Below are 26,286 nucleotides of genomic sequence, written 5' to 3' on the forward strand. Positions count from 1 at the left end.
TTGAACCGTTTTGACAGCATTATGCACACCCACGTGCACAAACACAACAGAGGCGCGCGCACAAAGACAAAGATCCCCCCCCGCCGCCGCCGGCCCTCCGTATAGCCTTGAACGGACTGTTGGGACAAGTGCTGGGCCGGCGACTGCACTCGAAAGTGAGTTGGGGGTGCGGGGGGTGGAAATGCCACGGCGGGGCCGCCTTTGTCTCCCCCCCCAGTGGCGATGTTGAAGACGCCGCACCAGGGACACACGTGGCCGGGCGGTGGTCGCTATGCACATCTGTTATCCATCACTCGAGAGGCAGTGAGGGTTGGTGGATTGCACGCAGATGGTGTGAAACTTCCCTTCCCGTGGGCGTCGAGGGAGCGCCATACCCTGGCTCGCCAGGAGAATGCGGTACAGCTAAGTTTGGACCGACATCATCTGTCCCTCCTTCCATATGGGATAAAGTGTTGCCCCCTCGCATGCGTGGGAATTTCTCTGGGTGCTCCGGTTTCCTCCCACGTGTACAACAAACACTCACTAATTGGCTGAAAGCATCTTAATATGTAGGGAACTGCAGAGCAATGTTTGGCGCCGGCTACCGCCTGGAAGGATTCCAGTTTGTCTGCGGTTCCACAGCGATTGTGAGATGCAAGTTGCACGAATGACGCTAAATAAAAGGAATCATTAAGATGTTATTTCAAGGTACTGTACTCATTTAGGGCTGACTCGACCTAGGGGTGGCCCATGACTGGTTCAGACGTTCGCCATCGTTGTTTGGTCGTGAGCGGGGGAATCGAACTGCAGTGCACGAGGCTTCTACCAACACTCTCGCACCCATCATCAAAGCCCGATCCAAACAAACTCCGACCGGACCGACACACGTGTACAACATTGACAATTGTAGGGCGCTGTCCAAATATTGTCCTGTACTTATACACAGTGTGGTGAACACGCTGGTGGCGATTGCAATTGTCCTGGTATGTCCTGTCGCAGGCTGCACGCTGTGGCAGAATTCAGTCTCATTAGACTTCGAAAAAAATAAAGTCTGACACTATTGCAGATATCACTTCGTTTTGTTTTTATTCACGCGTACCGGGTAAACATGCCATTGCACAAACGTATGTATGTGGTCGGAACCATTGATCCAACGTCGGCATGTGGTCGGAACCATTGATCCAAAGTTGGCATGTTATCGAAATAATTGGCCCAACGTTGGCATGTTATCGAAATCATTGGCCCAACGTTGGCATGTTATCGGAACCATTGGCAGGTTCCATGTTTACTCGATAAGAATCTAACAATCCACACCTGTGGATTGATGAATGCATTCTTTCCGTCTTACATTTACCTTCATTCCTATTACGACCACACCTACGCTTGTTTACGCAGGGAAAGCGCCGAGTCTCAACTCTTTTTCAGAATCTTGCCAAGTTTCCGCAGTCGGGGGGTGATGTTGCTACTTGTCCCATACTGTACTCTAATCCAAATAGATTAATTTGCAGGTACAGTTATTATTTTGTTTCACTATTGGGATGTTTTGTCAGAGACGGAGGGCAGCAGTTATGCGGTCATTTTTTTTTACCAAATGTAGCCAGAGCCACACATTGTTTTATTTTAAAATGTCATCAGCAGTGATCCACTATAATTAGTATCGCTTAGCTGTCACTAGTAGACACGACACTGGCTTCGAAAATGTTACTTACAAATTGTGTCCAGATTCTGCAAATGCGTAAGAGTTGCTGGTGTTTGTCATTTCGCCTTGTCTCTTTATTAGCAGCATGATTACCCGGACGACACTGTACCCCTTTAAAAACTAGTTGGCTCTGATATACTGTAACCCCATTGATAATCAATTTACAATTACAACAATACTACGTTTCACCGCGTTCAATAATACCGCTATAATCACTGACAATGCTTTATGAATGCATGTTTGCTAGGTACTGCCGTGGCTTGTCTTATACGCTGTTTCATCAGTAAACACATTTTCAAAAAAATCTATACATTTGTATCATATATCATGCACGATATATCACTTGTAATATCATACATTACATAGTATCATTCGTCTATCATCATCATAATAATATATTAATACGACTCACACAGTTATTAACAATCCATGGTTATATTCTATATGACGGGATGGCTAATGTATGAACAAACTGCATTGATTGGGACAAACAATGTGAGGAGACCTGGGACGATTATGACGGATCAACTAAAAATAATCATCAACTACGTTTTGTCTTCAAAGTTAAACAAATTACTTTGCTGATACTAGCATCTCTGGCCTACATATGGTGCTGTGAAGAAGGGCCATGCCCCGAAACGTCGCCTATTATATTATAATAGGCGCCACGGTGACGAGATGTTAACTACCTCGTCTGGTATACAGGATGCTGTGGGTTCGTTCCCGACCTTGACGCCTGCTGCATATTTGGAGTTTGCGTGTCTCTCTCTCATCATCATCACGGTGGTTAGGAGATGTTAACAACCTTGCCTGGTATACAGGAGGTCGTGGGTTCGATCCCGACCCTGACACCTGCTGTATATTTGGAGTTTGCGTGTTCTTTCTCCCCGTGAATTTTTCTCCGGATCCTCCTGTATATTTGGAATTTGCATGCTCTCCCCGTGTTCACGTGGCTTTTTCTCCAGGGCCTCCGATTTTCCCCCTCCACATGTCGACACATGTGTTGAGAGTATTTGGCTGCTATACATTTCCACATTATACGCCACTTCGCTGGGCGATCATTTGTAGTGAGGTCGCTTCTGAAAAAGAGCAGCTCATTGGGCCTTACCGGGTAAAACAAAAATACGTTTAGCAGTTACATACCTTTCAAACGATATTGTTTATCCCGCATTCTTGTGCAGGGAAATTACGTTTTCAAGTCCATACGGCGTACAGCCGTTTCAATACGGGGGAAAATCACATTTTTGCCTATTTGTTTGTGTTTCTCCCTTGTGATGGGACTTTGTCGGATGAACGTTGAGAGTTATAAGGGCACGGGGTGACCAATAAGATCTGAATTGGTCTGTAATAAGGTAGGCACTGATAAGGGGTTGACAGGTATGGAGTTATGTTATAAATGCAGTTGCGCTGTCAGCGTGAGTGGTGTCACGTGTCCCGAGTGGCGTCGAGGACTCTGCGTTGCCGCCCTCTGCTGGTGACGTTTCGTGTTCAGCCGTGATGAAAACACGTTCCACCGACTCCCGGCTCTCATCAGGAGCTCTCAAGAACTCGACGACTCTCTTCAGAGCCTCCTCTACATCCCCCTGAAAACAACAGTGAACAAAACCTCCTTTACCGACACCGCTTCACACTCCACACTTGACGGCGCAAACGGGGTTTGGGCAGGACGTGTCGCGGCTAGGATGGACAATGGCTGATGGTCAAGAGTAGCGATGGAGCGGCAGCCGGGATATGGGATGCGTCCGAGAGGAGATGGAGTTATAGAATCAGCTGGTTATGCAGGCGGATTATTGCTTCGCCGGATCGTAATAGTGGCAGTATGGGGAGGCCTTCATCCAGCAGTGGCTTGACCATGGCTGATGACAATGATGACGATGGTATAGTACACAGCAGAGCTTTCCAAACTACACTCCAACAGACATTGAGTCAAGGAATCTAAGAGAGAGGTTTGCAGTTCTTCCCTTAAGAAACAAACGAAAAAAGTTTAATATGGGTCCATCGTATTGATTTCAGCACTAACAAGGCATCGATCTTGCCTCTTCTGGAGTCACATGGAATAACAGCCCATGACCAAAATGGTCCAGAACGATGCTGAGAGATCCAGTGGCCAAGGTGATGGTGATAGATGAGGAATACCAGAGTATACTCCAACACGAGGACGACGCAAAAAAAAAACTCCACACATTCGTCAATAACATTGCCTACAAAAGGAAGGATGCATAATTGTCTAGTTTTCACGCACGATCTAGCCACACGCCAGAGGAGTAAGACCCGGCATGAGTCGAATATCGTCAGACCTGGGAGGCTTTGCAGACTAGGGCCTGGATAGTTGGTGGATAGGCAGCTACCGTGGATCAAATAGGATATCGTAGACTGCTGCAGGGGCTACATCGTGGACAGCAGAAGGCAGCAAAATACATTCTTCTGTGTTCCCCATTCTTGTACTCGACTGTGGTGGGGTAAAGTGTGGGTACTCCCATCTCTTTAAAGAGGTCTGGCGAGTGTGGAAGACTCGTCATGAATACTCTCTACAGGGGCCTCTCCAGAGCTCCCTCTCATGGACGCCTTTCTGCCAGAATCAGATAATGTATTTGTACTGGAGGAATCTGATGTGCTATAAAGCTATTTTTTCACGGATGTCCGGTTGGGGCGGGTCAGAACGTTGCAACAGAAAATAATACGAAACACGATAGGAGTGCAAAGTATAGGAAAGGTAAACAAATCACTTAAAAATATATACAAATAACACTTTTTTTTATCTTACCAGGTAAAGGCCACTGGGCTTTTTGCTTCTCTTTCAGAAGCGACCTGGCCATCACAGACGATAGCTCAACGAAGTGCCTTATCATCATGTGGACAATTTACAGCAGCAAGCAATTGCAGGGCTGCACCTTTACCTCTCACTACGCTCCCGCATTTATACTCCCCAACTTCACCGACTGGCTCTGACCAGCGCGGTGAAGTACGGTGAAACAACGCCCACAGCCCCGCACGGCACAGGGAGGCCCTCATCCAGCAGTGGATTGGCACACAGGGGGCTGTGTCACGTGCTAGGCGTTCGGCTTGCGGTCTCCTACCTGAATCTCTACCACCTGCTGTGCATCGTTCCAGGACTGGGCCTGGAGCTCGTTGAGGCTGGCCTGACCACACAGGCCTCTGTGGCGGAGGTAGCGCATCAGCAACGCCTGCATGCGGGCCTGCAGTAGCTGGAGCTGTAATTGGGTTTGAGAGGAGAGAGGCGTCAGTGAAAGCACAACCTTTTCATTATTTTCGTTGTTGTTGTGCCTGCGCCAAATTAGTTTTGTGCCGATTATGCTCTCGGCGTCATCGCACATTGCAAATGATTAATTTGGTACTAATATAATAATAATTAAAGTAGCCCCACAAAATAGACACGACACATCTGAGATCCCCTTAAGTGACCTCTGGTCCTAACAGTAGAAGGCACTTCCCTGCCTACCATGTCACTGAGAGTAATGTTCACGGAATGACAGTACAAACAACATTTTTAATTCTCAGAGCTGGATATTCAGACAAGATTATTGAGCTGTCGCGATGATGTCATGAGATCAAGTATCCATTTGGATCTCTCGCAGAGCAGCTTAGTCCTTCATATTATGAATGGCCCACGAAAGTGGCTTTTGAAGAGCCGCATCTGAGATCCCATTCAGTTGACCTCTGATCCACGCAATAGAGGGCACCACTTTTCCACCCGCCATATCACTGACGGTAATGTTCAAGCAAATCAGTAAACCGATATATATATATTTATTAATTCCCAACAGCTGGAATTTATCAAAATAAGCACAAAACCAAATAAAATGCGATAGTTTTTTTTACGTGCAGCCATCGGTGACTGCGCTGAAACCATCAACTCACTTCACTTGAATCCACAGTTTAATCACAGGCGGCTGAAACCTGGATTCAACTTCTGAGCCACTCGGCCGTCTCAGTGGCGGCGTTTTCCAAACCCAGCCTTGCCTTTAAAACGGAGTCCTCCATTTTGTGTAGCACCAATGGTCAATGTCCTGGCGCAGGATGGACACAACGTTCCCCGCAACGGTGGCATTGCCTCTCCCGTCACCGCTGCCACGCGGGACGGTCACGATGGGGGAGGGGCTTCACCTGCTCGTGGTCTTGGACGGCGGACTCCAGCCTCAGTCGCTGCTCACAGAGGGCGGCGGTTCGAGCTTTGGTCTCCAAGTGCTTCTCTTGCAATTCCCGATATTGGCAGGCCAGCATCGAGTTACTCCGCAATTCTGCCTCCAGTGCAGCCTGCGAAACGCAACCGGATTCGTGAAAAATTCGCCCCCCCCCCCCCCCCCCCCCCGTTAACGGCAGTAATGCGAGGCGCGTGGAAATTGGCCGCGCTCTTGGCCGTATCGAATGAGCCTGCCCGTTTACAACGCACGCGGTGGTTAATGCGTTTAGGTGGCTCCATCAACCGCTTCGATAGCGGCGACTGGTCACTGCTACGCACACCTCTTCCATAATCGCGAAATTAAAGATGACCCCTTCCCCCACCACACAGTGCGGTGACTGCGGCCACCCAACCCAAACAATGGGCCACGTCGTGAACCGCAACCGCATCGTTCTACGCCCACTCTCTTGCGGACTGGACAGCATGGGTCGCGCTACTCCCGAAGCTATTATCGCAAACTTTAACCTGGGCGTATAATTTACACGTACTTTCCATACGCTGGAAGAAGAACACTATCGTTGGAGACTGTAAACTAAAACATCGCTGACTAAGATAACACCGGAGCTGGAATCTCGCGGAGCCCACTGCCCGTCACCTCGGCGTCGCCGAGGACGCGGGCGCGCGACGCGACGAGCGCGGCGTGCGAGGTCCGCGAGCCGTGACTCCGCGCAACGCACGCGCTCAGCTCGTCCCGCAGGGCCGCCAGCACGGCGCGCCTGTCCTCGCAGCGGCCGCGCAGCTCCCCGGTCTCGCTCCTGACACGCCGCGGCATCCGAGGGGGGCGGTGGGGGGGGGGGTGGGAAGGTGGGGGGGGGCGAGAGGTGAACGAGGCAATTGGCGACGGTCGCTCGCCGTTGCTCCCCGGAACGGAGAAAGAGAGATCGCTCGCAGCGCCGCCGACGGCGAGCCGGAGCCAGCGAGACGGAGCCACCGTTCGAAGTGGCGCGTGCACGTTGGGGGATCAAACGTGTTCAAGCGTCAGGGTTATTTTGTTTCGCCAGGGGAGGGCTGAAGATACCAGAAGGAAACTCTGGGCAATGTCACCGTGGCCCTTTGGAGAAAAAAAAATCTAATAGGCAACTCTTTGGCACATGGCTCCTTCTTCAGACCATGAAGGGCCATTAAGAAGGGAGGGCCATTTGTCTGTAATGTCACCTGTTGTTGTTATTTTTTTTCTGTTAAGGCCGCAGTATTTTTGGCGAACGTGTTTGAAGTTTTGTTTTGTTTTGTTCCTCAATTGTGCTTTGTGCACCGCTGCCAACTCTGCAGCATTACCAGATAAACATTTGCATTGTTTCTGAAGAGACCAGGATGAGTCTCAAATTTTGCAAGAGTGACTTGCATCGCCAACAGCAGCCACATTGAAAATATTGCAAACAGAATTCCCCGCAGCGCAAATCGGCTCGGGCAGATTATCTCAAGGTTGAATGCACGACCGAAGATAAAGTCACGACTGATAGATAACGGTGACAAATACAGGTAACGGTGGTAATTCTGCCCCTGCGGCCTCAATATCACAGGCGGTGTCGACGAGCGATCGACTTAAAAGCTTAGAATTTGAGTGGTAGGATGAGGTGGCCATGCTTGTTCGTTCAGAGGTCACAGCGATGAGCCGGCACGGCCGAGAACCTGGGTTCGAACCCAAGTGTCAGCCACCTGTGATTAAACCGGATTCTCAAGCGCAGCGAGTTTATGGTCTCAGCTCGGTCACAAGTGACTGCACAACAACAAACCCTCATCACGTTGTTAAATTTGACTCCGCGTTTAATGTGGTCCTATTCGAGCTCTGTCATGCGACAAACATTGCTCTCTATGGCAGGGCGGGTGGGAAAGTGCCGCCTCATACTGCGTGGATCAGACGTCAGTTGAAGGAATCTCAGACGGAGCTCCGTGACATCCGTTTCTGCGGGCAGCCGCTTTGTGTCGAGAGCATAACTGGGATAAAATAGGGGAAAATGAAAGCAGGCAGCCGCAGTCACTTAGCATTTGGTGAGCCGGGATATAGTTACGTACCCAGCGTCCCTCTCACTATGGCTGGGGCTACAAGTCACTGTACCCGATGCACCGGTCCACTGTGACACAACGCCGATAGCACAATTCGGATACAATTTGAGAGGGGGGAAATACCAAAGAAGAAAATGTTTCAGGGATGGAACAGCACTTGCTAATGAGCTACAAGCAGTGATGACGCATCGATTCTCAAGCTCCCCATATACAACTTATCAAACCGTACGTGAGAATCAATATTTTCTCATTCACACGTGTTATATGTGATGGGTCGGTGTAGCCCTTGGCAGCCTCCAGTGGCCGCTATATTTCCACACTATCAACAGATAAACAAGATAAAAATGTGTCGAAGACAAAGAGCGCGAGCGATGAGGGAAAAATGTATGTTGTAACGGCGGAACGACGGAACAACGGTGGAACAACGGTGTAACGTAACTGTAAGTGGTTCAGGGCCTCCTCCGTGTTCGTGCGGAGTTTGTCGAAGACGAGCAGCGAAGGGCGCAAGCGGGCGAGCTCCTCGCGCAGCCCGAGCGCCGTCTCCTGCATGCGCTGCGCTCGTGTGACCGCCTCGTCCCGCCGCACCTATGGCGCACCGCGCACAGTGCACGTGTGTGATTACATTTTCGTGAAATCAAGAATGAACCGTCCAAGTTGCGATTTTTTCCGGGTTGGACCGCGCGCTGACCGTTTCTCCTCTCGGTCTTGCGCCACGCGCTGCCGCCGCTGCCCTCCGCAACTCCTGAAGATGCTCCACGCGGTGGCGCGTGGCAAAGGCTTCCGGGGAAGAAGCGATCACAAAGCGCAGTCCATCCCAGAAAACCGAATGTGGATTAGAAGGGGCTGAGAATAATGCGAGTTAAATTAACGATTAGAACACGTTCCACGAAAATTGAACAAAAATATTCAACAGTTCCCGCGAGATTCCAACTACAGTCACTTTTAATTCACACGAGTAGTCTAGGGGCATAGACGGGAAGGAAAAAAAAAGGAATAAAAGGGAAATGCCAATGGCACTCAAGCAACAGAGTCACAATCCCCAAACTAATCAATCCATCAACCGCTCATCGACTCTCACCACCATTCCCTTTAGTCTCACCAAACCGTCTCTCGAAAAGTTCACGAACGCACGCCACACCGTCTGACACTGATAGAGTTGAGGACCGAGGCCAGGAAGCGACGATGTTTTTTACGCAAGGAGCGGCGGAACGGGCTGCCCACAGCGCACACGGTGGAAGCCGATTCACTCGGGACTCTTCTTCAAGAGACGCCTCGATCATATCCTGGAATCAATCTGCTACTCACAGCGGTGGGCCGAATGGACCTCTCCATTCGATTGTAACCTTATGTCCTTAAAAGCGGACGATATTTTACGTGGAGCGGAAAAACCTTTCATGAAGGAGCAAGCCTTACTTTCGTTTCCGGATCCTATTTGTACGACGTCATTTCAAAGACCGGCGGGGAAGACGATGTGCAAGCGAAGGGTGGTTCCCTTGCTTCCTCACCTTTGCGGCTCGCAGTGCGACCTCAATCCCCGCCGTCTGCTCCTTGAGCTCCCGTTCCATGGTCGCCTGCTTGAGGGACACGTCCCCGAGCTGCTGCTGGAGTGACTCCAGTGTCTGCCGTCAGAGCAAAGGAGACTTTCGCGACAGCGTCCTCGGTGGCCGAGTGTAGTTCTCATAGAGCATCCGCTGGACTTCAGTGGAAAAGTCATCGACGATACGCGCGACATCGTTTGCACGGTGCCTGTCATGAAGGCCATGGTTAAAAGGGAGTATGGGGCGAGTTCGGGTTTCAAGTTTATTATGTTGAGGCTGGGTGAGAATTCAAAAAGAGACCAGGATGGTTTCATTTTGTAAGAGCGACGGACCTGGGTCACCGGAATGACGAAAGCGATCACATCAAAATGAAGAGCAACAGTGAAGCAAATAGAAATCAGCACGAAAACGACCATGTTGCGGATGACATCTAAACATGCGTACAAACAAAAATAATTTCCTGGAACGAAAGATGGCTCGGAAAATCTACATTTAAAAAGCATTTGTAGTAAAAATTCAACTGAAGTTAAAGACACATTTAAATGTATTCGGGGCTATTATTGCACACGTATGGGCAGGGAGACGACCTTGCAGCAGCAGGCAGGCAGCACTAACTGAGCATGCAACGACACAAGCATCTCGCGGCGCTCGCTGTCCGTGCTGCCCTGGGTCTGGTATCCCGCGGCCATCCCTACCTGCTGGCTGTGCGCGTGCTGCTGGCGCTCGCTGTCCGTGCTGCCCTCCATCTGCAGGCGGCGCTCGGCCGCGTGGGCGGCGCGGGCCTGCGCAGCGCGGCACTCCCCCTCCACCTCGGCGCGACTCCGCTTCAGCTCCGCTCGCCCCCTGTCCAGCGCGGCCTGAAACGCGCGGACACGCACGGACGGGGGCAGCTCGCTCGCGCTCCGCCGCCAGAACAGCACGGTCGCATCGATGCGTTCAGATCGGCTGAAGCCTCCCATAAATCACGTGGCTTCTGTGTGGCCAACCACACTCTGAATCCCTCTCTTCCGCCCCCCTGTGAAAACGGACGCCGCTTCGTGTAGCAGCGTCCGAGGCCCTTGCGTAGCTTCTTCTTCCCCTATCCTTTTCTTTCCTGACCCTTTGCTCCCGTTTTTCCGTTCCTTTGACATCATTTCCCCCCTCTTCCCTTTCCCATTTATTTTCCATCACTTACCCATTCTCAGAACACTATTGTAAGGTTTAGCTTCTACGTTCAGGGCAGTGGCGGATCCAAGAAGGGGGGAGAGAAGGGGGCATTTGTTCCCCCCCACCCTGCCCCCTTGAGACACTGAATATTAATATGTCAGTGATATTTACAATACAAAATAAATCGATTTTTGTTGATTACAATGTTTAGATGGGCCCTGTTTAAAAGCTTTGCATTTCACGAGTTGGGGGAGATCTGTGTTGTATCCCAACCTCAGCTCTCTCCTTGCCCTTCACTTCTCGCGCCAGGTCTCTCTTCATTGTCTCCACCGTATTCTGCAACACAAATATAGGACAAGGTCCACTTTGACGTCGTGCGCAGGGAAAAGCGATGTTTAACGGAGATGTGATCATGAATTATGTCGGAGGTGGTTCTGCGAAATGAGTAACAGTGGACAGCCGTCCATTCAGATGTTCCATTGTCTTGAAGGTAAACAAATCGTTTTTGGTGATCATTAAATATATATTGAAAACTCATTTCTTAAGAGCCGTTCTTTGTATTCAGTTTGTTGTCCTTCCGCCGCACCTCCGATTAGCACGATCGGCTACGTACGGTTCGAAAGACGTTCAACATACGTACACACGTACGTGCATGCAACACATCCTGCAGCATTAACCAGGACGGTTGCCGGGCTCAAACAAACGAAGCTACGCAACGAGCGACAAACGCCCTGCCGCTCCGCCATGTCTCAACAAAGTGCGTGGCGTATTGGCCGTGACATTATCTCACCAGCAGTTATAATGAACGGCGACGGGTGGCCCGCGTCGCTGAGGCACGTGGACAGATCCACGTCCGGGCTTCCTCACCTTCAGGTTGGCCTCCTTCATCCGCGCGACCCTCTCAGCCTGCTGGAGGGCGGCCTCGACGCGCGACCTTTTGGCCTGCACGGAGGCAAGCGTGACCGGCAGCTGCTCCTGCTGCGCGGCCATCTTGGCCACGTCGCCAAGGAAACGCTGCGTCTCTGTCAGCGCCGAGTCTGTCGCCAGCTCACTGTGGTGGACATTCGCCCGTCATTCAACGTATCGACAATGTCAAGCGACGTCCTCCCTCGTGACTACTTTACATATGCCATTGGATCTCACAGTGGAACTCGCTAATCGGTATATATTACAAGCGTAGCAAGGTGACTATTTTCTTTCAGTTGCTTTTTCTTTCTTACAGTTGTTATTGACGTCGTGCAATGGCGTGAAGCATCTACCCAGAATGCTGTTCAGAGCAGTGCAACCCTTGTGCATTGCTTCTCATAGTTTAGATGGAGTGCCCTTGCCAATAACATCTGCTAATCAAGCACTATTTGTGTAACGATCCCCGACTCTGCTGACGAGACCCAGAATATCCCAAATAAGGTCCAGAGTTTGCTGGCTTGCTTGCCTGGACAAATACTGCTCGGACGATTTTGGTCCGGAATGTCAAAAACGCCGATAGACTTGAAATGTATTTTGAATTGAATTACATGTGATGAGGCTTTAACCAAAGTGAAACGGTGCTATACCTTTTGGTGGCCTGGCCTCTCAAGTTCTTAAGTTCCAAAGCGGAAGCCTTGTTTTCTTGATGCAGGTGATGCAGCTTCTTGGTGTCCACCTGCTCTTTGTTCTCAAGTGCTTTGATCTGTATCTCCAGGTGAAGTCTCTAGCAGAACATCGCCACGTGGTATTAATTCTGCCGCGAGACCTTTTCAGCGATGCGATCTGTACAATCAAAGCGGTTTCCGCGTGCGGAAGTGGCCACGATCCGCCAATCTTACCAGGTTCTGTTTTTGTTCTTGCAGGACGCTGCAGTCTTGACTAAGTTTGTTGTGCTCGCGTTCCTGCTTCCTGAGTATATTCTCGAGCTTCTTCACCTGTGTGCATAACCACGTGCAGATGATGAACAAATAAAAGTTGAACATATCCACTGAATGCACTTCTACAAGTTTGAAACAACCACCGACTTTTTTTTTCATTAAACGAGGAAGAAAACATATTTTCCAACAAGCGTTTGTTCTCGGAAGTATTTCATTTTTCTTGGAGAACGTTCACAGGCTCATGACATCAAACCAAACTGTAACGTAGTCGTATACCGAAGTATATCGTCGTCGTTTTTACGCTTGCTTACCCGGGGAAAGTCTCGAGACTCTTTCTTAGGAGGGTCCTGCCAAGTCTTTGGAGCGGGGCGTGACGTCGCTTTAGTTTAATCGTAACTGAGTAACTTTCATATCATTTCTCAGCATTGGAATGTTTGGCCAATACCATTGTTTAGTTGTTGTTTTTTCATCTATGGGAAGGAAACTGGAGAACTCAGAAGGAAACCCACGCAGAACAGGGGGAAAACGGAACGATGCCTGAGTCAGGAATCTAACCCATGCCCTCCCTGCTGTGTGGAAGGATCAGTCTCTTAGAACCAAACGCTGCATTCTCGGGTTAAGCTTTGGGGTTCCCAACATAACCCACCCTTAGACAACGGCTAGGCCTTTTGCATTTCCTGCAGTTTTGTTGGCCGTGTGTAGTCACAGTGAGGGGGATAGTGGCCGTGCAGCGATTAGCGTGCTGCGTGATGAACCCGCCAACTCGAGTTTTGATTCCGTGGTGAAGCATGGATAATAAGCCATCGAACAAAGGCGGTCACCTGATCGCGCGCTTTCGGATGCGCTTCTGCGGCCCGTCTGGAACGCTCTTCCTTCCGATATTAGGAAACCACTGGAGCTATGCACTTTTAAATCTAGATTGAAAACTCATTTCTTTAGAACTGCTTTTTGCGTTTAGGTCGGTGTTCTTCCCCGGCACCTCCTATAAGCATGGTCGGCCTACGTACGGTGCAAAAGAAGTTTAACAGATATATATACATGGCTTGTAGGTCGAGAATACCTCCATCTGCTGCTCTGCCTCTTCCGCGTTCAGCTCCTTACATTGCTCCTGCATGGCCTTGTGAATCTTCTCAATCTCCTCAATTTTAATCTTCGATTCGGCAATTTTCCGATCGTACGCGGTGAACAGACTCCGCGCCTGTGACACCTCCGTCCTGTCGACCCACACAAAGTAGGCACGCGGCGCGGGCGTGAAATGTGGTGGCGTGTGAACAAGGGTCCATGTAAGAGATGCGGAGACATTACGGTATTATCCCTCGTCAGAACGAACAACCATGCTTATACCCCCCCCCCCCACGTCCTCCCCCCCGTTATTAATGAACATGTTCTCTTGTGTTGACTTACGGCTCCATACAGCGATAACATTACTGCTGTGCAAAGTGTTTATGTTTGCATCTGGCTAGGAGACGAGTGCAAATATGTATTTGCAAACGTTCGGTACATTGCTGCCAAACACACAATCCTCGTTCGTTTTGTTTACAGTCAATACTGTACACGTGTATTGGTATGTAGATGCATACATTTTTGCACGTGACTAGGAGACCTGCGCAGATACAAATAAAAAAAATATATAGGCGGCGATGCGTTCATGTCTTCGCGTGCTTCTTCAAAGACCCAGCTCACTGTGCCATTAAACCTGGGTCTAGTGAGCCACCCCTGATAAGGGTAGTCAACTTTCCGCCGGTTCCACGCATGGTTCCATTATAATGGGGTACCACCCGTGTAGAAAAGAGCCATTTCTTAAGTGGCCAGAAATTCGGTCCCTCATTGTTTACTGGAACATTTGTCAACAACAACAACAACGCTCAAAGGCGGTGGAAGCAGTGGCACAGTGGTTAGCGCACTGCAACACAAGCCAAGCGACTCGAGTTCGATTCTCGGCTGCTGCTACCGGTGGCGAGTGATATCCGAACTGGTTTTGGTTTCCCACTCCTTCACCACCCCGGCACCTGACCAGCAGGGAGCGGGAAGGCCTTCATCTGGCAGTGGATTAACAGAGGATTACACCGCTACGTGACACGAATGCTCACAGCAGCACCATAAAACCGACTTTTTCGTCTCATCCTCACTGCGTTCAACCACCACACAACACTTCTCTCGCTGCTCGAGTTTGGAATTGCCTCCTCCCATCATCGTCCCTTTTCCCCAAGCACTTACAGCAATAACCACACCTGATTCCACAAACGCATTACACTGAAATCTGTTACAACTTTGACAGTAGTTCTAGTTTGCCGGAGCCGTAACACCTTGGGGATTTTGGGCCTGGGCTTGGCATGGGCCCAAAGAAAAAATAATGAACGAGCGCACAGCTGCGTGATGCGTTTTTTTTAATCTTAACTGCAGCTCTCTCAACGCTTGCTGCAGAGCGCCGGTCTCCTCGCTCATGCAGCGTCGCTGGCGATCGGCGTCCTGACACACGGCGTGGTGCCGCGCCTCCGTCTTTTGGAGCTGGGCCAGCACAGAGCTCAGCACCGCGGAGGCCTGCGTCTCGATCGTGGAGAGAACCGGTGGTTAAAACGACGCCAAAGCGAGCACCTCAATGGGCACCTGCCATACACAATATTGCATTGATGAAGAAAAGTGGACAGTGATATTCCTTTTGGCTGCCATGCTCGCGAGATGTGAACTACCTCGCCTGGTATACAGGAGGTCGTGGCTTCGATCCTGACCTTGACTGCTGTATATTTGGCGTTTGCATGTTTATCTCCCCGTGGTCACGTGGATTTTTCTCCGGGTCCTCTGGTTTTCCCCTCCACATTTATAAACCAAGTGTTTAAGAGTATTTGGCTGTTATAAATTTCCACGTGATAAGCCACTTTGTTGAGCTATCATTTGTGGCCTGGTGGTTTCTGAAAAGAAGGTATATAGCTCAGTGGGCCTTACCTGGTAAAATAGAAATAATTTATAGGGTTTTTTTTCCACAGGCACACCACCTGAGCACTCACGGCGAGGGTGTTTTTCCACCGGCTATTTGCCGTGCCGAGCCACAACCAAACCATAATGTGCTGGCCTCACAAGACACCTGAATCTAACTTGGGCCAGGCAGGGCTGGGGGCGTGGCTAGCAATGCGTGCGATGCCAGTCCGTACACAGTGAGGACACAGCATCACCGAGTCCCCGACACGCGAATCAACGCCAGTGGCACAGCTCGGTTCAGTTTCTGCAGTGGAAAAACAACTTGGCGCCTCCCAAGCCCGAAGCCGCTTGGGTTAATCCGGCCCCCCCGTTTCGTGACGCACGACAGAAGATGTCACCTGCGCCTGCGAATGGCGAACGTCTCCCACGGCGGCGGCCTCTGCGCGCATCTTGCCCTCGACGAGCGGACACTGCCTCCGCACGGCCTCCAGCTCGTCGCGGAAGCGGCCGCCGCGGTCGGCGGCACGAGCGACCGCGTCGCGCCGCGCCCGCGCCTCTCGCTCCGCCTGCTGGAGCCGAGGGAGCAGCTCGCACAGCTCGGGGGCGCTCCGGTCGTGCTCTGCGCGAGACGCGGAGCCGTTAGTCACTCGTGCGCCGCTCGTGCACCGCGCGGAGTGCGACCGTTCGCATCTCACGCACTCCCTGTGGCTGAGCGCGCCAGCTGGGGGCTGTGTGCGTGCCTGTAAACTCGCGCTGTGTGGAGGCAGTGAGGTTTGGTGGATCATGCAATTTTTGTGACACTCCCTCCCTACTTGTGGGTGTCAGGGTCGTCATGAACATCTGTGAACAAGAGCCTTATAGCTCATCGGATTCCTCCAGTATAAATATTCTGATTCTGATGTCCGCCCCAACGACGTCACCTTTCTGCACATCGGCCGGAGCGCCGCGTAGGCTCGCGAGCACCAGCTGCTCGACGGAGAGGCCCAGCCGGCGGCAGCGCCTGCTCTGCTGCTCCAGCGAGTGCTCCAGCCGGCGCAGCTCACACTCCATGGAGCTCAGCAGCGCGGCCGCCTCGTCCAGACGCAGGCGAGCGTGGCCGCAGGGCTCTGTGCCGGCTCCGTCGCCTTCACTCAACACGGCCGGGAGACCGAACACGCGCCACGCGTTCAAGTCTTCGACTCCACCGCCACTCATTCTCTCGACACCTCTCTAGGACTCGCGTGGGAGCATCAACGCCACGTAGCTAACGGTTCACCATTTCACCCGTTCGTTATTACGTTTGTGACGCGCACACGTTGAACCGAAAAAGGGCATTCGGAGGCGCGGGATAATTCATAAAATAAAAGACAGAGAGAAGTCTTAACGGTAGAATGATGAAATGTCAATGCCAATGTGCGGCACGGTGACAGAGGAGGAAGTGATTTCCAGACGACCACCGCCGCAACAAAGAAGCGACATTCACCTCGTCCGGAGGCTGATGGAAGGTTGCTTTACCGATGCCATTATTGTGTTAAACAATTCTCTTTGTCAGCTGTAAATGCCACTTAACTGCTACCAGACTAATGCATATGGTGCTATTGGTTACGCAATGGCAGTGACGTGTTTACAATCAAATGATTGTTAAACAGTGGTTACAAAATTAAGATAAGGCAGCATTGTTCATTGAAAAATAATGACTATATTTTAATAATGCTAAACTCCAGCTTAAATATGAATGGGTTATTATTCAAGAAGAGCGGGAGATCGTGGAGCCTTAACAGTCAAGGAGCCTATTAGTATTGGCTTTTGTTATGTGTTTTTATAGAAGTTATTTAAGATGTGTTAATACAATTGATTCAAGAAATGTGTTTTTTTCAGGTAGCCAATTTTTTTTACTTCATCATAATAGATAATAATAATTTGGATTGTTGTTGGATCTTAATGCGAGAAGCATCGCTCGAAGCTGTATGTCAACAACAATTTGTTAAATAATGCGGATGAAAGATTGCATTACCTTAGATTAATTATATCAACAGGGACCAAGCACACATAATCGGTAAATATAAAATGGCATTGAGTGAAAATGTATAAACTATATTAAATCACAACACACTATCGTATAGGATACCATCCTATGAGGCGTAACCTATTTAACATATGGACACGATCTCGCATCAATAGTCATAGGAAACGTAGCTGCAAACGAGTCCAGGATACATTTCTGGGGAAAGGCGGTTAACGCAGTGCGCTATGAACCCACCGAACCCGAGTTTGAATCCCGCACGTGGCTAACGTCCGTGGTGGCGAGGGATATCCCAACCGGTCCTGGGTACCTTCCCTCCCACCTTCACTAACCCGCACTGATCGGCGCGGTGAAGTACGATCAAACAACCCCCCACCGACACGACATGGTGAAGCTTTCGTCTAGCAGTGGATTAACAAAGGGCTGTACATTATTTTTGCATGGTATAAACGCCGCAGGAATCGGTAAATCGATAGCGTCTCCCTGGCGAAAGCAACCAGAGAACTCATGTCAATATTGCCTGAACTACAAAGCGTTTCTCATTTTTTACGAAAACACCGGTGGCCAATAAACCCGCTGTCGATACAGACATAGCCGCTCAATGTAGCAACAGCACGGGGCTATTGAAGAAAACATTCCACGTCTAAAAAACAAGTGTTGACAAAACCCATCACTTATCAGGTTCGAATGGACATTTCCTTCCCCAGGTAATAATAATAATAACAGAGTAACGATGCCAATTAGCAAAGGGTCACTTGAAGTGTCAAGGACATATTCCCTTTAAGCGAGCAGCCATCCGTTCAAGTGTCTCACAAGAGATTACCACTGTAACGCACTCTACGCGGTGCTCCCACTAAGCACGTGATGAGTAAAACACACGTGCAGCATTCACTTGGGCAAGAAGCCTCGAGCGTTTCGCAAAGACAGCGGGGTGAGACTATCACTACCCCTTTCTAAGTGCGCGTCTGTGCCAAGACAGCAAGGGGGCCAGCATGGCACAGGTGGTTTTCCACTGGCTATTTGCCGAGTCGGAGAGGTGGGGGAGGGAGCACATATGCAAATGGTCTTGGAACAGCTGTTTCTTTCAGAATTGCAGAAAACTATCTGTAGGTAAAACAATAATGTCGGACTCTAAAGTAATAATTAAACATGCCTGCAGTGATATTTGCATTTGTGTTTATTGGTTTCAATGCATAAAAGCTCCCGTGTGTGTGTTGATAAAGCCGAAACTCTATTGTTTAGCAACCTTTGAATTGTCGTTTTTTCTGCACCTTGGCTGTAAATTCTATGAAAAAATCACCCTACCAAAATCACGTCTCTCATTGCGTCTCTTTATCTCATATATCTCTCTCTCCGTCTGTCTTCTACCACTGCGTTTACCTCTCCCCGTCTCTCTCTCCCGTTTAGTTCAATTGCATCATGTGATTTTAACTGTAGTTCAGCTGGCAAGCAAAAGCCCTTGGCAATCGTGAGTGCCGTGACGAACATACCTTTTGCGTACATCTCTTTGCCTTCTACACGAAGGTCCATTTGGTCCAAAACATTGTGTTGTTCACCTTCACGATTACGTCTGAAACATAAATATGAGAATTTAGAAACCCTCTTCGGTCAGATGCACATGTCTTTCCATTTTTTGTGACATCTTAATTTATACGTACGAAGCATCACTAGTTTATTGTCCTTCCCCCGCACCTCCGATTAACATCACCGCGTAATGTATGCGTATGGGTTTTTATGATGTAAAGGCAAATATATAGACGAAAGTAATTACATACCTGGGCATTATTGGACATGGAGAGTCGGATGAGATGTTTTTGGAGGTCTGTGAAGCACATACGTGAAAAAGACACATTCAGCATGAGGGCTGTTATGTTTATTGTGTAAAAACTGTCACAATATTCTCACATTTGTGGCGAGTAACACATGACCTGGTACCTAGGGCAGACCCCCTTCACCAACCCACACTGACCAGCATGGTGAAGTATGATAGAAACCCCCATAACTGACAAGGCATAGGAAATCCTTCAGCAGTAGATTAGCAAACAGCTGTGAACTATTATCATAATTATTATTTCTTATTCAACTGGCCGATGGTCAAGAATAATAATGGAGTATCAACGAAGGAATTGGACGCTGGAGGAGACGCAGTGATGAAATCGGTTCATACGCACGTTTTAGTTGGATTATTACATCGGTAGATCGCGAGAGGTGGTGGCAGCTTTTGGGAGGCTTTCATCCAGCAGTGGATTGACCATGGCCTATGATGCTGATTGTGAAGGGCACTTGCTGAGACCACCCATCTGTACCTTGATCTGCAGATGCTGGATGAGTTGCAGCACTCTCTTGGCGAGAGGAGATGGCTCAGGCTTGGGTAGAGCCTCCTGCACAGCTTCTGGCTGTGGGTCGGTGTGCAGGCCTCTCTCTGGCTCGCCTGCACACGCGTATGCGCAACGGGGACCACCGCATGAGAAGGGGCAGTAGGAGCAGCATTAGAGCTGAGGCAATTAATCGATTAAGCAGGCTAATCGACTAAAAATTGTAAACGACTTCTTTTGCTTTGGTGGATTACTCAGACCCCTTTAAAATTGGTGGCCGCCCCAAATCAGTTTGCCTCCAGAAGGAGGGAAACCCCCTACGAGCTACGCCCAGTGTGACATCCCGTATGATGCCAATGACGTTACCAAGCCCCGCCCATCATCTCCCATCCAGCGGCACACATGGGAAATTAGATATTTATTTTTTCTCCCCATAGAATTAAGATTTTACTGCTCGACTTTTTGTGGTTGTAAAGGTGCCAAAACGCGGATTGAAAAGTCGAATATGCCGAACAGCATGTGACACAACGCAAAAACACATAGGAGATTTATGCAACACAACTGCAAAATACATACGCTGTAGAGGCACTGGTAGATTGGAGTACGCATGTGACTGGCAGCCACGGATGTAGCAAGAGGTTTACAGGATGTGTTGTCCTGGGGCGTGACAATATGTTTCTTGGTTCGCCGACCCACAGACTCTCTCGAAATTAAGCCCTGATTTCGATAGAGTTTTGCCATCACATTCAGTGATCACATCTCTAGATGAAGAGCCCTTATCTTGTCGAGGGCCAACAGAGTCTTGATCGGCGCTCTCTGCTTTTACGATAAAAGGGCAGTCACGAGTCAAGTGAACGCAGCGTCCCACATACATCACCGTACGGAGTTAATCACACAGAGTGGTGCACCCTGGCCAAACCTGCGGTCTGCTGGTGCCCAGCCCATCTTGCGGTGAGGGCTGAGTGCTCCGTGTCTGGCATCACCGCAGAATCTGTGGGGAGGAAAAGCGCACAACAATAACAACAACAACATCAGAGTATAGTGATGGCATTTGTCACAAGATGTAGCAACGCCTGTGGCCAAATCATCTGAAATGTGCTAGATATAATCAGATATCTCGCACAAAGGTACAGTATTATTTTATGTTCATAAAGTGTCCAAATTCAGCCGCATCTCGAGACTGTACATCATTTATTATGACAGTATTATTACACTTGTTTACCCTGAAAATTCCTGGCTTGAGGCTCAAGACTCTTGTAGGAGGGGTCCTGTTTCGTTTTCGCAGCAGGGGGCGATGTTGCTACGTTCACTTCAATCCCCATAGAGTCGTTTGCGGGGTTATTTTTCAGCATTGCCCAATGACGGTTAATTACAGTATTTGCCGATACTGTACTGCCATTGGCAGTCGTGCACGAGCACAAATAACACATTCGTCAATAACACTGCCTGAAGAAAAAAACAGAATAGGCGACGTTTCGGGCATTGGTCCTTCACAGCACAGAGAGTTCGCTCTACATTGCCCAAAAAAACATCGCTTATTTACTTTTTCAAGGCGGCGTTATTGCCAAATGTGTTGAGTTTCTCCGCTACATTGTACGTGAGTTTTCATTCGCTGAACATAAATGTTTTAATCCATACTTTTGTGCAGAAGGCTTAGTTTTGTATATACCGTACAACCTGGCTCCTGTATTTTAAATAAGTATATACTTTTTAAATGAAAACAGGTGCATCATGGAAAGAAAGGAGGCAAATCCTGCACAATACAGGACTTGTTATTTATTTGTGAAGGTATAAAGTCACCCGCAGATGAGTGGGCCCTGAACGAGGCAGGGAGTTAGCAGCACGGATGGCATTGATGGTGGAGTTGAGAGTCGAGTTGAGATGGAGTTAAGGGTGGAGTTGAGATGGAGTTGAGGGTGGAGTTGAGATGGAGTTGAGGATGGAGTTGAGGGTGGAGTTGAGGGTGGAGTTGAGATGGAGTTGTGGGTGGAGTTGAGATGGAGTTGAGGGTGGAGTTGAGATGGAGTTGAGGGTGGAGTTGAGATGAAGTTGAGGATGGAGTAGAGGGTGGAGTTGAGATGGAGTTGAGGGTGGAGTTGAGATGGAGTTGTGGGTGGAGTTGAGAGTGGAGTTGAGAGTGGAGTTTTAGGGTTGAGATGGGGTTGAGGGTGGAGTTGAGATGGAGTTGAGGGTGGAGTTGAGGGTGGAGTTGAGATGGAGTTGAGGGTGGAGTTGAGATGGAGTTGAGGGTGGAGTTGATGGTGGTGTTGAAGGAACAAGGAAGGCAGCAGAGGAGACAGGGCAAACACACATCGCTCAAGAATAAGATAGGGGCCGTCCATAAATGACGTCACGCGATTTTGGAGCTCTGCCCCCCCCCCCCCAAAATAAAACATGCTTCAAATCGCTTTAAACCATTGTCATTGTAGTGCGTATTTAATGTGGCGCTGCACTCTGATGTTGGAGAAAACATTTATTTAAAAGTCTATTTAATTAAGTAGAACGTGTTGTCTATTTATTTAAAGTTGCGCATTTTGGTGTGACGTCACATTTCTCAACCGCCCCCCCCTCGTCACATATGTCTGACCCCCCCCCCCTAGGTGCGTGACGTCATTTATGGACGGCCCCTAATCCTTCGAATACGGTCACTTACAGCGGCTGTAACTTTACAACGCATCAAATACCCGTCTTGTAAAATAATAAATCCCTTCGTCCCACACCGCACCTCCGGGGTTGAGCACGGCTGTCTACGTAGGGTGCGAAAGAAGTTCAACGTGCGCGTGTACAGTACGAGTACCTGATGGGGGTGGTGGTGGGGGGGTGGTGGGGGGTGGTGGTGGTGGGGGGTGGTGGGGGGGGGGTGGTGGGGGGGGGGGTGGTGAGAGTCGTCGCTGTCAACTGCGCGTCACCGAGTCGCCGGCTCCCGCGAAAATCGCCGCGTTTTGTCGTCACGGCGTCGTCGACTCGACGGCGTCGCTGAGGTAAAAGCGCCTCCTCGCTAAAGTCGGTCGCCGTGAAGTCTGCGGGCGACCACCTCGCCCCCAAGTAGTCCAAGTAGTCGAGGACGAGGAACAGTCGAAACAGCGGCGTCCACACGACTTCTCGGCCACCCACGATCACCACGATCACCACACGCCGCCCTCACCACTTAAGCGAGCGCGTTGCTAGGGGGCCGTTGCTAGGGGGCGGGGTAGGGGGCGGGGACTCGGAGCCTCTGGCGCGAATCGCTCCTCCCCGAAGGGGGAGGGGTGCCCCCCACGGGCCAATCAGCACGGCGCTCAGAGCTCCTCCCCCTCCTCGCGTGAGCCAATGGGGCTCCGGCGAGCAGTCGCAAACAAGCAAAATACACAAACAAATTCAAGTTCATGTATATAGTATTAGGCAGAGGTGTGGACTCGAGTCATGTGACTTGGACTCGAGTCAGACTCGAGTCATGAATTTGATGACTTGCGACTCGACTTGGACTTGCATAACAATGACTTTGTCCCACCTCTGGTATTAGGTATAGCCCTGTGAGCCATTGGGCTCTTGAATCGGGTGCAACCGCAACAAACAAAAACATGAACAAGAAAACATCTTAAAGTGATTTAAAGCTTTCGTGACTGCAGGGATTCATCTTCTTGGTTCTTTCGGTAAAGTCACGTAGAAGAGAAATAATAAAATAAAAACATAATAAAATCATTCTCACGACGTTTCGGCCACAACGCAAGCAGGCTGCTTGCGTTGTGGCCGAAACGTCATGAGCCTGCTTGCGTTGTGGCCGAAACGTCGTGAGAATTATTTTATTATGTTTTATTATTTTACTATTTCCCTTCTACGTGACTTTACCGAAAGAAACAAGAAGATCTTAAAGTGACTGTGACTAAGTGCAAAACAGAAAAATATTCCACAAAAAGCCCGTACACCAACGCTGTGTGCAAAAATCCCAGTGGGATGCAAGTCAAACAACAACAACCACAAGACAACTTAGATTAAGGCCATCAGTCTTACTCCGTACTACAACAAACAAACATGGCCAAACCAAAAAACTTTTCGAAATCACCAAAATAAATTCAGCAGAGTCGCAAGTTATGGAGTTAACGCCGGGGAGGTGGTGGTTGTGGTGGTGTGGGTGGGTGGGAAGGGCAACGTTATTGGGTTCGAATGTGGTTGTGACAACTTTGGGCTACTTTAACCGGGACCAATGATGCTGCTGCTTCTGCTGCTGCTGCTTGGGCAGTGGTGCACAGGCACTAATACTGTGACGACAAAAAGTCAATACGTTTGTTCACAATACCGGTCTTATAGGGAAATATATACAGATAATATGCAACGGAGCTTGAATGTGTTGATATTGCTCTTGCAAGGCCACTTGTTTGACGAACGTGTTGATGCCGATTGGGATGCGTAAAATAAATGTATTTATCAGTGGAGGAGCAGACATCTGCAGAGGTGGAGTCGTGGTTTGAGGATGAGCGGGAAGCATGAATCATTGTGTAGAAGTTGGAGTTGAGTATAAGGAGGAGCTTTGGGATCGGGTGGACGCACACACAAGGAGGATGATTCATCCTGGAGGAGGAGTGGTGGAGAGTGAGGCGGAGCTGAGATGATCTGGAGGGGTCAGATTGGAGGATGAGAAGGAATAGGAGCCGTTGCATTGGAGGAAAAATGATTGTGAAAGAGGAGGTGGGGGGACTTGGTTTAGAGTTAGACAGATAAGTTGCAGAGGCGGAGTCGTGCAACATGATGAGTCATTGAGGATGGAGTTGTGGAGGATGATGATGAGTCATAGTGGAGGAGGAATAATTTTAGAGAGGGAGGCGTTGGTGGTAGAAGAAGGATTCAGAACTGAATTTTGAAGATCACATTGATTATATTGGTAAGAAGACAAAAATAAAAATTGGTTTTCTATATCGACACAAGCACTGCTTCCCCCCTATGTTCCGTTTGGAATTGATTAAAGCTACCATACTGCCTCTACTTGATTACTGTGACAGCGTGTATAATCAGCCCCAAGTACTGTACTGAAGAAGCTTGACTCAATTTATCACTCGGCCTTAAGATTGGCATTGAACTGCCCATATAGGACTCACCACTGTGATCTCAAACTTAACATCTCTTAATGTTCGACGGCTAGTGCACCAGATCTTGTTTACTCATGATGTACTTACAAAAAAATCCGCAGATTACCTGCTGGATCTCCTCTCTGTTTCAAAGAACAAATTTGACTTTCGATTTAAAGCTTTCGTGACTGCAGGGATTCATCTTCTTGGTTCTTTCGACTTTACCGAAAGAACCAAGAAGAACAAATTTGACCTAAGGTCTTCGCTCATTTAGCAGCTTCACATTCCCTATTGCCGTACAAATACTGGAGGAAGGGCCTTTGCTATTGATGCCCCCAGGGTCTGGAATGCTATTGCCAATAAACTGCAACTTGAATCACTACCTATGAGATCTTCACTTAAAACTGCTCTAGAGGAGTTGTACACCCCTAGCTGCCAGTGCGATTCAATGGCCTAAAATAAAATGTTTCACTCCGGATGACCGCTGCAAAGTATGATCTGTGTTTTGATTTAGTGTGCTGATCTTAAAGGTGCATTGAAATTTTTTGATACTCCGACTGTTGTGGAGTGACTCATGCAGCCAGCTATGGCTGCAGGGTTTGGTGGTACATGTTGTTTATGTCGTTTATTGTGAAAATTCGGTCACAGTTCCTATGATCACTGTTACATTGCTTTTATGGCTTTATTTTGGTGATTTCGAAAAGTTTTTTGGTTTGGCCATGTTTGTTTGTTGTAGTACGGAGTTAGACTGATGGCCTTAATCTAAGTTGTCTTGTGGCTGTTGTTGTTTGACTTGCATCCCACTGGGATTTTTGCACAGCGTTGGTGTACGGTGCTTTTTGTGGAATATGTTGCTGTCTTTTCCTGGATTTTCTGTTTGCACATAGTCACTTTAAGATGTTTTCTTGTTCATGTTTTTGTTTCATGTTTTCGTTTTTTTGTTGTTGCGGTTGCACCCGATTTAAGAGCCGAATGGCTCACAGGGCTATACCAAATAAATGAAACTGAAACTGAAAAACTGAAGGGCCATTGCCCGAAACGTCGCCTTTTACCGCGTTGTCTTTTAAGGCCATGTTATTGGCGAACGCGTTCAGATGCGTTTTTGTTTTTATAAATTGCGCATGTGATTCAGTGTTTCGGTTTGGAGGATGATGAGTCATTGTCGAGGAGGAGGGGTTGTAGAGGAGGAGGAGGAGGGGTTGTGGAGGAGGAGGGGGGGTTGTTGTGGTGGAGGAGTTGTAGAGGAGGAGGAGGAGTTGTAGGGGATGAGTCACTGTAGAGGAGGAGGGGTTGTGGAGGAGGAGGGGTTTGGAGAGGAGGGGTTGTTGTGGTGGAGGAGTTGTAGAGGAGGAGGGGTTGCAGAGGAGGAGGAGTTGTAGGGGAGGAGGAGTTGTAGAGGAGGAGTTGTAGGGGAGGAGGAGTTGTAGGGGAGGAGGAGTTGTAGGGGAGGAGGAGTTGTAGGGGAGGAGGGGTTGTAGAGGAGGAGGAGTTGTAGAGGAGGAGGAGGGGTTTGGAGAGGAGGGGTTGTTGTGGTGGAGGAGTTGTAGGGGAGGAGGAGGGGTTTTTAGGGGAGGAGGGGTTGTAGAGCAGGAGGAGGAGG

General features: G+C 49.2%; 1 protein-coding gene across 7 annotated transcripts; it reads right to left on the minus strand.

Moving 5' to 3' along the window:
• Positions 1-1,057: 1,057 nt before the first annotated feature.
• LOC144945651 (uncharacterized) lies at positions 1,058-22,793 on the minus strand. Of its 7 annotated transcripts, XM_078874210.1 has the most exons (20): positions 22,442-22,793; positions 20,564-20,635; positions 19,636-19,760; positions 19,105-19,151; positions 18,820-18,899; positions 16,248-16,451; positions 15,726-15,946; positions 14,810-14,952; positions 13,472-13,625; positions 12,373-12,468; positions 12,121-12,257; positions 11,435-11,618; positions 10,841-10,903; positions 10,117-10,278; positions 9,389-9,502; positions 8,323-8,468; positions 6,475-6,634; positions 5,804-5,953; positions 4,756-4,890; positions 1,058-3,261 (listed from the first exon to the last, which is right to left on the minus strand). In XM_078874210.1, the coding sequence occupies exons 2-20, from the start codon at positions 20,622-20,624 to the stop codon at positions 3,064-3,066; spliced, it is 2,580 nt and encodes an 859-aa protein (XP_078730336.1). In that variant the 5' UTR covers positions 20,625-20,635; positions 22,442-22,793; the 3' UTR covers positions 1,058-3,063. The 7 variants fall into 7 exon arrangements, with proteins under 7 accessions (XP_078730336.1, XP_078730344.1, XP_078730359.1 ...); XM_078874218.1 differs by lacking the exon at positions 4,756-4,890; XM_078874233.1 differs by lacking the exon at positions 4,756-4,890 and having other exon boundaries at positions 3,139-3,261; positions 6,557-6,634.
• Positions 22,794-26,286: the final 3,493 nt, after the last annotated feature.

Source organism: Lampetra fluviatilis, chromosome 2 (genome assembly GCF_964198595.1).
Source record: "Lampetra fluviatilis chromosome 2, kcLamFluv1.1, whole genome shotgun sequence".
NCBI classification, from domain to species: domain Eukaryota; kingdom Metazoa; phylum Chordata; class Hyperoartia; order Petromyzontiformes; family Petromyzontidae; genus Lampetra; species Lampetra fluviatilis.

Bases quoted from the DNA above. Each gene is read 5' to 3' on its own strand.
- LOC144945651 (XM_078874210.1), bottom strand. From the start codon at position 20,624: ATGCCAGACACGGAGCACTCAGCCCTCACCGCAAGATGGGCTGGGCAC. The intron at 15,947-16,247 runs GTGACGTCGTTG...CGTCTCGCGCAG, and splicing joins TCCGGCCGATGTGCAGAAAG to AGCACGACCGGAGCGCCCCC. The intron at 10,904-11,434 runs GTGAGGAAGCCC...TTTGTGTTGCAG, and splicing joins TGAAGGAGGCCAACCTGAAG to AATACGGTGGAGACAATGAA.